The following is a 16,107-nucleotide window of genomic DNA, read 5'->3' as shown; positions in this document are numbered from 1 at the left end:
TTTCTTAACATCATAGGAATTGTTTTCAAGCAATGGCTTTCTAGCTTCTTTTTCATTCTGACCCTCAGTGAGACATTTTCCATAGCAGCCCAGTACACACAAATTTCCTGAAAGAGTATTTTACCTTACTATGTGGGACGCACTCTGGTATTTTCTCTTCTAGGCTCGTCTATTGTATTACATTTCATTTTTTTTATAAAAGAGCTGAATAAGTCCCATTATTGATTTCAAGTCCACTAAACGATTGCGATCAGCTCCTTGAAAACACTATGTTAGAGTAGCCACGGACTCTTGTACTAAAGCTGGAATTGATAAAAGGAGCAGAAAGAAAGGTATTTTTAGGAATATATTTTTTGGGGAATAATACATATAATGCCCTCTTTTTCTCTCTAACCTATATATTGTAGGCCTGAAATAATGATTGGTGAATGATTTACACAGAAGTTTTGTGTGTATATTTGAGATACCTTAAAGTACTTGATAATGTCTGACAGATGATAGGCACTTAATAGAAGTTAGTTTTCTTTCTTTTTGCAGTCATATATTGCTTGTTTAATTATCATCAATTAGCTTTGGCTTTTAAACTTCAAAAGTTCAGTCATACGATGTATCTAAACTTATTTGGAATGTAAAGACAGTCTATCACATTTGCATATTTGATACGAATAATGGAGTCTTTTTATTTTCTTGGTCAGGTACTGGTAGTTAACTCTCAAGGAGAAATATCACGGCTGAGCACCAAAAAGGAAGTGGTCATGAAAGGAAATATCAACAATTATTTTAAGTTGGGTCAAGAAGGGAAGTATCGTGTCTACCACAATCAATACTCCACAAATTCATTTGCTCTGAATAAGCACCAGCACAGAGAAGACCATGACAAGAGAAGGCATCTTGCACATAAGTTCTGTCTGACTCCAGCAGGAGAGTTCAAATGGAATGGTTCTGTCCATGGCTCCAAAGTTCTCACAATATCTACCCTGAGACTGACTATCACCCAACTGGAAAACAATATCCCTTCATCCTTTCTTCATCCCAACTGGGCTTCACACAGGTAAAGGAAACTGACATTCATTTATACTGTGAATATACTGAATGTTTACAAAATGATTATTGCAGGTGCATACTTTAAACAGTCATTAACCAATGAATTGAATGTAGTCAGTTTAGTCAGCAAAACACTGAGGACATTAGGGATATGAGTGTACGTCTAAGTTAGTGAAGCAGTGCTAACATTTGGGAGATTTCTGGAAAGCAGAGTCTTTATCCCTGCAATCAAGTGGAGGCCAGACAAAGTTCCAGCACACTGGAGAAGATTTAAGAAGTTGGAGGACTAATTAACCTCTGGGATTCCTCCCAGTGTTCAAAATTTATGATTCTCGGAGGGAGAAACTTCCAGTAGCGGTGTATTTACACCTGCTTAGCCTAGTAGCATACGCCCTGTAAGATAGAGGCATCATAAATTACAGCTCTTGTGCTTATAATTTTAAGGTCAATGAAGTGAAATAATGTTTTTTTCCTTCTGAAATGTAGGGCAAATTGGATCAAGGCAGTTCAGATGTGTAGCAAACCCAGAGAATTTGCATTGGCTTTAGCAATTTTGGAGTGTGCAGTTAAACCAGTTGTGATGCTACCAATATGGCGAGAATCTTTAGGACATACCAGGTAAGTGAATTCTGAGCCTTGTAAATGGCGTATTAGATTCCTTTTTGGAAGATTACTCTGTTAAGAATGAAAGTAAATGCATTTAAAAGGCCATATTAAAGACTTAACTTCTTGACCTCATTTTCCTCCTATGTAAGATGGAAACATGAATGAACACTGGTTCTTACTTACAATATAGGATTATATGAAGATCAAAAGAGATCAAGTATATGAAAATTAAAAATATTGTCTAAAGTAAGACGCATTTTTAATGAATGCACTCATAGTTTTTTTGGGTTGTTTTTTTTTTTAGTATTTTTTCCTCCTCCCTTTTTTCACCTCTCTCCCCCACCCCACTCCGGTTCACACCATTGTTCTTCAGTCTAGTCGTGTAGGATACAGCTCCCTGGCCCATGCTACAGCTCCCTGGCCCATGCTGGTATTATGAGCTTTGTGCTCCCCCCAGTTGAGGGGGTCAGTTGTCATTCACGGCAGCTCTTAGCCCATGGCAGCACACAGCTGGCCACTCACACTGGCCACCGGCCCGCTCACGGCATAGCCCGGGGTATCACTCAGCATCCAAGGCAGCTCACGCCAACCTCCGGCTGCGCATGGCAGCCCAGCTCCAGGGAGAGCTGTTGTTCACAATCTTCGCTGTAGATGTCGCACCTCACTGGCCCATGTGGGAATCGAACCGGTGACCTCGGCATTAGGAGCACAGTGCTCCAACCACCTGAGCCACCAGGCCAGCCCATAAAGCTTTAAGAGAAGTCTAAATATCTAACTGTTGCATAATGTTTTTAAAATAATAAATTAGGATCTTTTAGGAGAAAATCATAGTCTTTGTTAAAAAAAAATTTAAATATACCTAAATAAATGGAAATATATCTCATGTTCATATATACAAAGATACGGTGTCTTGACAATGTTAGTTTTCCTCATGTTAATATACAAATTAATTTCAATAACATTGATAATTATAGTTGGGCTTTTTGTAGAATTTGCAAGATGATTAGAAAATTTATATGGAAAGGGGCAATAATAGAAAAAGTAAATTTGGGAAAAAAACAAAAAGAAAAAGAAAAGGTAAATTTGAAGGACAAGGTGGAAAAACTTGACCTACCAGGTAACAAAACTTATACTGTCATATAGATGCAAAGATAAACAAATAGACCAGTGGTATAGAATAAACAGTACAGAAAGAAACCAGCTCACATATGGAAATATAATTTATGATAGAAATAGCATTAGAAAGGATGAACTATTCAACAGAAGGTGATGAGGCAATTAGTTATCCATTCGGTTGAAAATTGGATTCTGTTCTCTATATCATACAGTGTAGTCAGTTTCAGGTAGAATAAATCCTCAATGTGAAAAGCAAGACTTTAAAACTTCAAAAAGAAAATAATGAGATTATGACTCTGGAATAAGGACAAGTTCTCTCCTTCCCTCTCTCCTTTCTTCCTCCCTTCCCCCTTTGTCTCTTTTCTTTTTATTCCTTCCCTCTCTTTCCTTGTACTCATTTTTGTTTTTCTTACTCCGTCCCTCCCTTCCATACTTCCTTCCTTTTCTCCTTTTCTCTTTGTCTTGTCTTCTTTCCTTCCGTCATTCACTCTCTCCCAAAATGTACCTAAGGCTGCTGTTACTTCTTTTATTTAGAAGCATGTTATCAGTCAGATGAAAGTGATGGGCATGTATGTGTCTGCGTCTGTACATACTACAAGTGTCTTTCCTTCTTTATGTTTAATATGGTGACACATACATGAGGTTGTATGTCATATATAAGCTATAATGGGTAGTAATAAAATGAACACCTGTTGAATTCACCAATTTAAAAACAAGAACATAATCATTATTATTTTTTATTATTACTTTTTATTTTATTTTATTTTATTGGGGAAGGGGAACAGGACTTTATTGGGGAACAGTGTGTACTTCCAGGACTTTTTTCCAAGTCTTAGTTGTGGAGGGTGCAGCTCAGCTGGAGGTCCAGTTGCCGTTACTAGTTGCAGGGGGGCGCAGCCCACCATCCCTTGAGGGAGTCGAACTGGCAACCCTGTGGTTGAGAGGATGTGCTCAAACCAACTGAGCCATCCGGGAGCTCAGCTCAAGGTGCCCTGTTCCATCTTTAGTTGCAGGGGGCGCTGCCCACCATCCCTTGCGGGACTCGAGGAATCGAACTGGCAACCTTGTGGTTGAGAGCCCACGCTCCAACCAACTGAGCCATCCGGGAGCTCAGTGGCAGTTCAGCTCAAGGTGCCGTGTTCAATCTTTAGTTGCAGGGGTTGCTGCCCATCTTTCCTTGCGGGACTCGAGTAGTTGAACTGGCAACCTTGTGGTCGAGAGCCCACTGGCCCATGTGTCGAGAGACCACTGGCCCATGTGGGAATCGAACCGGCAGCCTTCGGAGTTAAGAGCATGGAGCTCCAACCGCCTGAGCCACTGGGCCGGCCCCCAACATAATCATTATTGCATCTGCTTTCCATTCACATTACCTTGCCTCTCCTGAGAAATAATAATAATTTTTAAGTTTGTGTTTTGTTATACCCTTTCTTTTACTATATAGTTTTACCAGTAAACAGTGGATTATTTCCTGTTGTTTGACTTTTATAGAATAGTAATGTATCATTCTAAAAGATTTAAGTCATAGACTGGTTGAAAGTATTTTTGTTTTATTGTAATAAAAAAAGGGTTAATATCCACAATGTATTCAAGAATTTCATTTCAATAAGAAAAAAAATCAAACAATTTAGTAGGAAAAAAAGGCCAAAGATAACCAAAATAATTCACAGAAGAGGAGGCACAAATACTCAAAAAACATGAAAAGATGCTTTACCTTCGTGGAAAGGTGGGGAAAATGCACATTACAACTAGGGCCTTTTATTACACATCCATTAATGGTCAAAACATTTAATTAGAGTATTGGCAAATCTATGACGTAATTGGAAGAGAATTCTGATACATTCTGATAAAAGAGCAACTAGTACAAGGGTTGCTGCATGCATTTTGGATAACAGTTTGGTAAAAACAAAGTTGAAAATGCAATTCTGCTAATTAGATAGCTTAGAGAAACCTTGCATGTGTACATGCGAAGACACATATATAATATTTTGTAATAATATTTTGTAATGGTGAAATTTGGTAAAGGCCCCTAAATGTCCATAATCAGGCATGTTTACATTGTGGTGGGGTTCTGTAATGGACTACTGCACAGCAGTGAAAAACAAAATAGAGCAACAAGTGTCAACGACTTTGAATCTCATAAAAGTACAACAGAGTAAAAACAATTCTTTTCCTAGAAAATACATAGAGCATGATTCCATTTATGTAAAATTTACAAGCATGTATGCTAATGTCATGTTACAGTATTGTTTAGGGATGTAGACATTTGTGGTAAAACTTTAAAGAAATGCAGGGGCTAAGGGCTTGTATGCTTGAAATGTAAGGAATACATATCTAAATAAATAAAAAACGGTCTAAGAAAAATAATGGAAACTGGAAAACATTTTGAATTGAATGTTCATGGGAACACTACCTATATTGACATTTGTGGGATGCAAATAAAGAGTACCTAGGGGAAATTGGTAGCCTTCAGCATATATATTAGAAAAGAAAAACTGCAAATTACAAATCTCTGATGTGATTATGAGGGAAGGAAAAAAAAAGAAAGCACAAATAATATCAAGAATAAGAAAGGGGATATACCAACCAATATTTCTGATTCTCTCCCGCTGGTGCCAGGTATTTTAAACCTTCACAGGGTCCAGTAATACAGTATTCAGGTTTCCTACCTCCGCAGGGAAAGGGGCCTACGGGGCTCCTACTTTTGGGTAGGAGACTAGTTGGGGCAGGAGGAGCCCCCTGATCTCAGTCATTGAACTGAGTAGGTCATAGGCCACACTGTTTTCTCAGGCAGGAAAATGATTTCTAGTTCAGTTTAAAGGCTATCACTGGAGATGGGCAGGACTAGGTGGCTTCATAAGGATGTTCTGCAAATTTCAAGAAGCATATCATTCTATTAGAACTCTTACACAAAACAGAAAAAGAAAGAAATCTTGCGTATCATTATTTATGTTAGTATAAAACTTATGAAACTTGATAAGTAGAAATAGATAAATAGAAAATTATGACCCAGTCTCTTTCATTAGTATTTACCACTAATAATTAATGGCAAATAGATGTACATTCAAGAAATTTCAAGCAAAACATTAGCAGATATATTCAGGAGTAAATGAAAAGAATAATAAACCACAGCTAAATGGGCTTCTCCTAGGTGTGAAGACGTGTCCATTATTAGGGGATGATTCATGCTATGCTATTTAAGACATCAAAGAAAGAAAACTTGGATCATCAGATGCCAAGAAGTTATTTATTAACACGATATAAGTTCATTAAGTTCATGTAAGAAATACAATCCCATTGTTTTGATTTACATTTCTTTAATTATAAGAATTGTAAACTTTTTTTTTTTTTAATGTCTACGGGCCTTTTGTATTTATTTTTCTGCAAAAATGCCTGTTCAAATCCTTTGTCGTGTCTGTACTGGACTATTAGTCCTTTTCATTTCTTAAAGGTCTTTGTCAATTAAAGAAATTTTCCATTTGTGGTGCAAATATTTTTCCTGTTTGTCATCTGTCTTTTGAGTTTGATTATATTATTATTTTTCCACTCAGAATTGTAAATACATAGATATACTTTTTCCTCTCTGGCATCTGGGTTTTATATCTGTTTAAAAAGAAAGTGTTACAGCAAAAACATAAATTAATCCATGTTTTCTTATTGGAGTTTTGTTACTGTTTTTAAGACTATTTTTTTAATCTTCATTAATCTGATTTTTGCTGGGGCAGGGATCTAGGTGATATTTTCCCCAGACATGCCCTCTTCTTCTTCGATATGCGATGCTGTCATAGCTACATTCCCACATATGTTTGGGTCTATTTCTGGATTATCTGTTAGAATCCACTGCTCTACTTCTTCTGCTGTACAAATTATTTATTTATTTATTTATTTAAGATTTTTATTGGAAGGGGAACAGGACTTTATTAGGGAACAGTCTGTACTTCCAGGACTTTTTTCCAAGTCAACTTGTTGTCCTTTCAGTCTTAGTTGTGGAGGGCACAGCTCAGCCCCAGTTGCTGTTGCTAGTTGCAGGGGGTGCAGCCCACCATCCCTTGCAGGATACGAGGAATTGAACTGGCAACCTTGTGGTTGAGAGGCCACGCTCCAACCAACTGAGCCATCCGGGAGCTCAGTGGCAGCTCAGCTCAATGCCGTGTTCAATCTTTAGTTGCAGGGGGCGGAGCCCACCATCCCTTGCGAGACTCGAGGTGTTGAACTGGCAACCTTGTGGTTGAGAGCCCACTGGCCCATGTGGGAATCGAACCGGCAGCCTTCGGAGTTAGGAGCATGGAGCTCTAACCACCTGAGCCACCGAGTCTGCCCCTGTACAAATTATTTTGATTATTGTAGCTTTAAAATGTTTTCTAATATCGATTCCCCTTTTTGTAATACCGACTTCCCTTTCTTGCACATTAATTTTTCTAAATGAAATATTAGTATCATGTCTGTCAAGCCTCCCTGTCGCCAAGGAGGAAAAATCCTATTCACAATGCCAATAAATATTAATTTTAATAGATTATACATAGCTAACCATATCTTTTCATTTACTCAAAGTATCCTTTTTTATCTTCAGTAAAAATTTAATGATTCCTTTATGATTCTGACTATTTCCTGTTAAACTTATTCCTGGTTGTTTGAAGTTTTTTTGTTGTTTTGGGAATCTTTTCTATCATGATTTTTAAGAATATATAGAATGTAACTAGGTTAGGAAATGAAACTTTACCAATAGCCAATACATTGTAAGCTAGTGTGTCCCACCCCCAGGTAGTCATTATGCTGACTTCTGTGTTAACAATTCTTTTGCTTTTCTTTATGTGTATATACCTCAAACAGTGTAAAGTGTGGCTTTTGGAAACTCAGTAGCAAGAATAAAACTAACCGCATGAGCAAAAGAGCAAGGTTCCCAGGAAAAGATAAACGTGTCTCTGGGTCACAGTTTACAAGTTTACAAGAACCTCTTCAGGTGAAATTGAAGGGTGAGGTGACGAGCGAGGCCTGGAAGATGAGGGCTCACCACTAACAGGACCTGGCAGGACGGTGTAACCTGGCACACTGCAGAGACAGACCTGAAAAGGGCTGTTCTGTAATTCCTGCTTCCGCACCTTTGGGGGGTTCTGTGGTGTAACCTGTGGAAAGTCTCAGCTCTCCCCACTGATTTGGGAACCGGCCGTCTTGGGGGGGTTCCCTACCAGCTGTCCACATGCAGCATCGCTTTCACAGTTTTACTGTTGCCAAATTCTCTGTTGCTCCCCTGGTCGCTGCGGGTTTATGTTTTAAAAAACTCCCTTTGCCACAGTTTTGGTGGAGTTCAGCAGGGAACAAGGTTAACTGTGTTTATTTGATTTATTATTTTAACTCAGAACTCCCATTGTATTGTCTCATGGTTACTGTTTGTATACATAAATCCTATTGGTCAGTATGGCATCCACCGTATTTAATTTTCGTGTGGTTTCTGATAGTTTTTCAATTTCCTTGAGTTTTCTAAGTGTATAATAACTGCATAATAACTGTGCATATATCTGCCAGTATACAGTATATGTTTTATTTCTCTTGACAAATTGAATTGGCTAATACTTTTAAGAAACATTAATAATTTAGCGGTGATAGTTAACATCTTTGTTGTGTATCACCTATGTGTTAGTGGGAGTGCTTCAAGAGTTTTACCAAAAAGCATGATGGTTTTATTTGAAACACATCATTACAAAAAAAAAAAAAAAACTATTCATCTATTTCCTATTTACTAAGTTTTTTTAAACCAAGAATTAATATGAAAACTTTAGTAAGAAAGCGTGGATTAATTTATGTTTTTGTTGTAATACTTTCTTTTTAAACAGATGTAAAACCCAGATGCCAGAGAGGAAAAAGTGGATATATGTATTTAAAATTCTGAGTGGAAAAATAATAATATAATCAAACTCAAAAGACAGATGACAAACAGGAAAAATATTTGCACCATAAATGGAAAATTTCCTTAATTGACAAAGACCTTTAATAAATGAAAAGGACTAATAGTCCAGTACAGACAAGACAAAGGATTTGAACAGGCATTTTGCAGAAAAATAAATACAAAAGGCTAGTAGACATTAAAAAAAATGTTTATATCATAATTAAAGAAATGTAAATCAAAACAATGGGATAGTATGTCTTATCTCTCAGTTGGGCTAATAATTTAGAAGTTTGGTACTAACTTGAGTGAACGTGTGAGAAAGCAGGGTGGCTTTGTAATTGATGGCAGTGTAAAGTATACAATTTGCCACTGTCAGCATTGTAAGTGTAAGAACCTTTGGACTTAGCCATCCCAGCACTGAGGACACTGCCAAGCTGACCAAGAAAGGCAGAAAACATTGCTTATTGTACCTTTGTTTGTAATAGCAAACAAACACAACAAAACTCTGGGCACACATGGAGATCAGGAGTGGAGCTGAAGTTCCATCCACAATGCCAGTCCGGCTCACAATGGAACCTGCAGATGTGGAAGGACACCTGCCACCCAGCGCGCCCACGAGTATGGAGCAGCACCTGGAGGCTGCGCAGTCCAGCCTGATGGGGCTGCCTTCCTCGTCGGGGCCTCCAGGCTGGCAGCAGGGGCCAGGCTTTCCACCCAGCCAGGTGGACGTGAACTTTCTCAAAGCTCCTCTGTTGCTGCCTTTTCCCATAAGGATTGTTTTGGTGGCAGTGAGACTAGAATGTACTCTGAGTTAGCTAATATCACCTCACTGGCCTGGTATCCCCATCAAAGTGAAGTCTTTGGTAATGAAAATGGACCTGTTGCCCATGTTAACACCCGTAGCACAAGCTGAGTGTCCAGCCCAGCCCATCCGGGAGCTCCCAGAGGGTCACAGCACTGGTGTCCTCCCCACACCGTGCTCCATTCCTGGGAATCAGCTGCTGTGCTGGACCTGACCTTTCCGAGGTGTTTTAATGCTGAGCCCACAAAAACTCTGCTGAGATGCTACCTGATGCTGGCTCAATCGTTGCTTACTCTGCTGGGCTGAGGCTGTCATGTGATCGCCATGCTGTGCCTGCAGAGCTTGCCCCACTCCCTTGTTCCAAGAATGGTGGCAATCAGTGGTATTTGAATCAGTGACTTAGTTTCCACTGAGAATCCACTCCGTTTCCTCTCCTTCCATCAATTGTGAGAGAAAGAAGAATGTTTGCTATACTCGTTGTGTGCAGTTAATAAGGATGAGTTCTGTCAGCCTGGGGGAGGCTAGATTCTAGGGTCCTATAGTCCCAGAGACACAAAGCTTTCTTGAAAGTGGAGATAGATAGATAGGGAGTTTTGGTGGAGGGATGGAGGTAAAAAGAATTAAATCTCCTCCCATAGCTTACTAGCATCTACTCTCTCTCCCCAAGTTGACAAATGGTCTCTATTCTTTCCACATAGCTGTGCATGCAAAATTGGCTACAACTAGGTAGAGTGTGATAAAAAGCAATCCTACCTTTAGAGCTCTTAGAACCAGGAGCTCCTCTCTCTCTAGGTTTTGGTGAATGTCCATGTTTATGGAAAATGGTCCCATTCACAACCATCTACACCTTAATGTAGAGCCTAACCATAGGCCTGCCCTTCTCCTTACTGCTGGGTACAGTGATACCTGGTTTCCTGCCTGAAAAAAGAGTGTGGCCTGCTTCCTGTGACTAATAATTGGTGCCTAATCAGTGTGGTCCTTGCTTCGTAGTCCTGCCCCTCACCCAAAAACAGGAGACATGTGGGTCCCTTACTCTGTGGATGTAGGAAACCTGAATTCTATGTTAGTGGATTCTGTGAAGGTTTTAAAATCCCAATGCTACGTAGAAAGAATCAGAAATATTAGTCAATAAAATAAGAGCTTTTGAATGTGTTGGTCTTATTTGGGGGAAAGGAAATAAAGTATTCCCTGTAATAAGGAACTGGTTTAATAAACTATATAGTGTGTCCATTCAGTGGTATATAATTCTTTGAAAGCTCTATTTATCGTCTGGTATGGCGAGATCTTCTAGTGCAATTATTCATTGATTAAAAACTGGGTAGTTGTGTTTGTGATACGATGTAATATAACAACATAATACAATATAACCCCTTTTGTGTAAGTACAGTGTTGATGTATGCATGAAATATTTCAGGAATAAGTCATAAGTGAATATATTTCTTATGGGGAGGCATATGGGAAGGATAGCATGTTTTTTGCCTTGTACTGTGCGATTTTTCTTATTATGGAATGGTACATCTACTTATTTTTCTGAGTTGGGATTGTCTGGGTTGGGGATTATAGCTAAACATTCTTTGTTTTTGTCTTCATAATTTTCAGTAGTTTATTTTTACAGTGTTTATTTTTCAAAGTTAAATGTAATTCTATCCTTTTATTCTTAGGTTACACAGGATGACATCAATTGAAAGAGAAGAAAAAGAGAAAGTCAAAAAAAAAGAGAAGAAACAAGAAGAGGAAGAAACGATGCAACAAGCTACATGGGTAAAATATACATTTCCAGTTAAACATCAGGTAATTTTTATTATAATCTTTTAAAATGGTGTGTTAGCCATTTTTGAGACTTTTATTCTGCCACTTAATAATTTATTTTACTTTTGACTCAATCTTTTAATAGTTGGAGTGCAGTAATTTTTTTGGCAATTTTATAAGCATGTTTTATGTTTGGAGAATATAGGTGTATTATTAGACCAGTTAAAATTGTTATAAAACTATAAAATTGTGTTATACTTTTAATATCAAAGGAATAATAAGTTTTTTCATAAATCTTTGATCCTGGTGAAAATAAAATTGGTAAATTTAATTAATTTGCTTGCCTGTTGATTTCATTTAGTTAAAATATACAAAACCACATGTGCTTTATAAGCATTCTCATTCTTGTTTAACCAGAATGTTTTTATTTACATCTTTTTTATTTACATTTATTACAGGTTTGGAAACAAAAAGGAGAGGAATACAGAGTAACAGGATATGGTGGTTGGAGCTGGATTAGTAAAACTCATGTTTATAGGTTTGTTCCTAAATTGCCAGGCAATACTAACGTGAATTACAGAAACTCTTTAGAAGGAAGTAAGTAATTAAAGTTATTTTTCCTGCATAATTGTTTCTGATTTGTATTTCTTACAGATTTATAGTATACTGACCATATTTTGGATAGAACTTTTTCTGAAATTTTTATTAGAATGTGTAAAATTACTAATGTTATTTATTAATTATAAACTGTAATTTTTAAAATTACCTTTATCAGTGGATTTTGACATCTAGGATTTCAGTTAAAGAAAGATGATAAGATAGAACTTAAAAAAAAACAGAAAATGAAGTCGTCAGCCACCTAATTATTTTTCTGAAATCTCAAATTCAGTACTACTTGAGGAACCATATGTCTGGTAACCAGTATTGTAGCACATGACACAACCAGAAAGGAAGTGATGGGCTTCCATAAATGAGGTATTAACTTGATTTACGCTACTGGCTGATGACTTTCGTATTTAGAATCACAGGATTTGAGAGGTGAACTGCTCTTTTAAGAGACCTTGTATTTTGAAACTCATGTTACATGAGCAGATTATTTCATGAAGATGTTAAGTGATATACTGAAGTTCATGCAGATAGAGAGTGATATGGCTGGAATCCATCCCTCCTGACTTCCATCGCCCTTTTTGCACTCTGCCATGCATTCTCTCCCTTGTTAGCTAAGTGATTTTCAAAGGCATTTCTGTTCACTGTGCAATATAGTTTGCTAATATATGGTGTGATGTCTTTTTTCCTATAAAGCCTATGCTGTAAGTGCCAAATAGGTACTATGTACACATCTAGCTAACGGATTTGGCTTCCTTTTTTTTTCTTTTTTTAATTTATTGGGGTGACAATTGTTAGTAAAATTACATGGATTTCAGGTGTACAATTCTGTATTACATCATCTATAAATCCCATTGTGTGTTCACCACCCAGAGTCAGTTCTCCTTCCATCACCATATGTTTGATCCCTCTTACCCTCATCTCCCAGCCCCCGGATTTGGTTTCCTTGTGAATGATGCTAGTGAAGCCTGGACTGGTAGATTCTTGGAACTGTTAATTTGGGAAAGTTATCATTGAATTACATTTTATCAGAAAAAATGTATTTTATAAGGCTCACTTGAATTTATTGTATAGAGACTAGAAGTGTCTTGTATATAGCAGATGCTCACTAAATGTATCTATTTACCAGATACTCAATTCTATTATTCTATTATTCTATTCAAACTAAATGACCATTATAATAAATTCCAAAAGATTGTTACAATTTTTTATCACCATTTTGTTACTCCAGTTACCCATGTAGCCCTTGGAATTATAGAGAGCTTTTGTTTCATTGTGTCTGACCTGTGTAATAAAATACAGGTTATCAATATGAAAACTATTCAGGCTTTTGCAAATTTACTTTATATACACTTTGCTTAGCATAGGACTTTCCATTGTCCAAATGCTGGGCCTTAACAGTCAGGTACTAAGTTGGTCTCCTAGCATCTTTTGAGCCTTTCCACCCAGATGGTAGCAGGGAAAAAAAGCAGCAGTGCATGTTGTTAGCTTAGCTTAACTACAGAGTAGAAATTCCAGTGAAGGCAACAATATAGTTTTATACTGTTTATGTAAATCAGTATAAATTATACTGTGTATCATTTCAGAACTCTTGGCCCCTATAATAATGGCTCATCTGATCTGATCATGTGGTAGAGGCACAGATGTGCTGTAAAACAGAGAGGAATGCAGTTCAGGGAACACTGGACTTCACACCAGAGATCAGAGTATTCGACTTGTTTGACTGCTGACTGTATTTTTTTTTTTTTTAACTTTTATTTATATTAAGAGTGCTTTTCCAGGACCCATCAGCTCCAAGTCAAGTAGTTGTTTCAGTCTAGCTGTGGAGGGCGCAGCTCATGTGGGCCCATGCAGGGGTCGAACCGGTGACCCTGGTGTTATGAGCATCGCGCTCTAACCAGCTGAGCTAACCGGCCGCCCCACATCCCTTATCTGTAATGTTACTCTGTTCTAACTCAGACTGGATGCATTTGTTTGGCACATTAATTTATAAGCTTCAATAATGGATCTATATTCACAGTCTTTTTTCCCCCCTTTTTTCCGCCCCCCACCAAATCCGGTTCAAGTCATTGTTTCTCAGTCTAGTTGTGTAGGACACAGCTCCCTAGCCCAGGCTGGTATTTTTTGAGCCTTGAGTCCCCCCCATCCGCCCCCCTCCCGCCCTGTCCCCCAGCTGAGTCAGTCAGTCACCAGTCATCAGTTGGCCACTCACAGCAGCTCTCACCGGCTGGCTGCTGGCCTCTCACGGCACCACACAGCAGCTCACGACAGCCCAGCGCCAGGGAGAGCTGTTGTTCACAACCTTAGCTGTAGAGGGCGCAGCTCACTGGCCCATGTGGGAATCGAACTGGCAACCCGGGTATTAGGAGCATGGCGCTCCAACCACCTGGGCCGGCTGCCCTATATTAATAGTCTTTTTGTCAAGAAGACTTTTAAAGGCGGGGTAGCCCCAAACATTTTATAGTTGTCTATTTTAAATATCAGGAATGTTACAGTTTATAGATGGGACTTCCACTGTCATATAAAGCTCTTTTTGAGCAACTGGAAACTATTGAAAATATATCCACTAGTTGTTCTGCAGTAATTAAAGAAGCATTGAGTAAAGAAAACATCAGTTTAGTTTTTTTTTATCCTTATGTTACCTGTAAGGTCCAGACATATCCCGTCACCCTTCTGTATGATGCTTTTCTTCTCTCACCAGTATCCTGCTGTCATGACAGGTACTGGGTGCATTTTTTGCATTCTTTTCCTTTCTCTCATCCAAACCTTTCTGGGAAGAGATATTTATTTATTTAAATAAAAAATATGTACATCCTGCTAAGGCCTTGAGATATTTGAGTTCAAGTGAAGAAGAAAATAAAAGGTAGAAAATGCCTCTAAGGCCCAAGAATATGCATTCAGACAATAGGTCTGTTTTGTGGGTTTGATTATTTTTTTTGCTTTCTTTCATGGAAAATTTGAAACTACACAAAAATAAAAGAGAATATAATAATGAACTCCTATGTAACCATCATTCAACTTCAATAGTTATCAAATTCTATCACTCTTCTTTCATTTGTCACTGCCCACTTTCTTTTCCTGGGGGTTTTTCAACCAAATACCCAAAGTCATGTCCCTTAACCAAAACTAGTTCGGTATATATATCTCTAATCGAGATGAACATATTTTCCTAGTCATCATGCCATTATCACATTCAGCAAATTAACAATAGTTATTATATTAACCATCTGATTCTCAGTTCATATTCCAATTGCTGCAATTGTCTCAGAGATGTCTTTTTGCTGTTAGTAGTAAACCAGATCCAAACTAGGCCACACACTGCATTCAGTTATTTCCTTAAGTCTTTTATTCTGTGATACAGACTTAAGTATTCTTCACCTGGAGTCCATGGATAAACTTCAAGGCTATCTGGGAATCCAGTGCAATTGATTAACAAAAGTTTGTGTATGTGCTTTTTTTTCGGATAGGGCATCATAACATTTATCTGATTGTATAATATGGTTCTGTAGTACAATGTATGTTAGAAACCACAGGTGCAGACTTTCTGGAGTCGCGAACAGGTTGAAATAGTCTCAGATGTGAAGGCTTCTAAAGCACATCTAAAATGCAGTCATTCCTTTTATGCTTAGGTCACCCGAGCATATAAGAAAGTATATAGGATCTTCAACTTTTTTTTTTTTAATAAAAACTAATGAAGTATATACATTGCTTGAAAACACTTAATAATGTCCACTAATCTAGATATATGAAAGTAAGTTGCTAATATTCAAAACACCTGTACTTAACTATATACTTGGTTCTTTTTAGCCAAAACTAATATGGATGAAAACATGGATGAATCAGATAGAAGAAGAAGTCCACGAAGTCCAAAAAAAATAAAAACAGAGCCTGATTCTGAGAAAGGCGAGGTAAAAGATTCAGATTCTGCAAAAGGAGCAGACAAAAGTGAAATGGACATTTCAAAGATTACTGAGAAGGACCAAGGTAAGGAGGGTCAAGTGTGAAGGGCAGCCTGAGAGGGATAAGAATGCACTGGATCTAGTTCGCACAGCAGGAAAGGTACTGCATTGTCTATTTGATAACAGCTTTATTGAAATGTAATCCTTACACCACGTAATTCGCCCATTTAAAATGTACAGGTCAGTCGCTCTTAGTATTTCACAGAGTTGTTCAACTATCACCACAGTCAATTTTGGAACATTTACATCACCCCAAAAAGAAACTCATACCCATTAGCAGTCCCAAGTCTTCCCTAAATCCCCCCTACCCCCCAGCTCACCAATCTACTTTCTGTCTATGGATT

The 16,107-nt window shown here is 37.9% G+C and overlaps 1 protein-coding gene across 14 annotated transcripts in view; it reads left to right on the top strand.

Annotated features, from left to right (window-relative positions):
- Positions 1 to 16,107, top strand: part of BPTF (bromodomain PHD finger transcription factor) — a 131,930-nt gene that overhangs the window by 65,314 nt on the left and 50,509 nt on the right. For all 14 annotated transcript variants that reach the window (XM_033090805.1, XM_033090813.1, XM_033090812.1 and 11 more), the window contains 5 exons: positions 696 to 1,051; positions 1,531 to 1,662; positions 11,111 to 11,240; positions 11,657 to 11,795; positions 15,612 to 15,788. In XM_033090805.1, coding sequence (XP_032946696.1) covers positions 696 to 1,051; positions 1,531 to 1,662; positions 11,111 to 11,240; positions 11,657 to 11,795; positions 15,612 to 15,788 — 934 coding nt within the window. The remainder of the gene's footprint in view (positions 1 to 695; positions 1,052 to 1,530; positions 1,663 to 11,110; positions 11,241 to 11,656; positions 11,796 to 15,611; positions 15,789 to 16,107) is intronic.

Source organism: Rhinolophus ferrumequinum, chromosome 21, assembly GCF_004115265.2.
Source record: "Rhinolophus ferrumequinum isolate MPI-CBG mRhiFer1 chromosome 21, mRhiFer1_v1.p, whole genome shotgun sequence".
NCBI classification, from domain to species: domain Eukaryota; kingdom Metazoa; phylum Chordata; class Mammalia; order Chiroptera; family Rhinolophidae; genus Rhinolophus; species Rhinolophus ferrumequinum.
The sequence above is the reverse complement of the archived record's forward strand: the minus strand, read 5'-3'. Positions and strand labels throughout refer to the sequence as shown.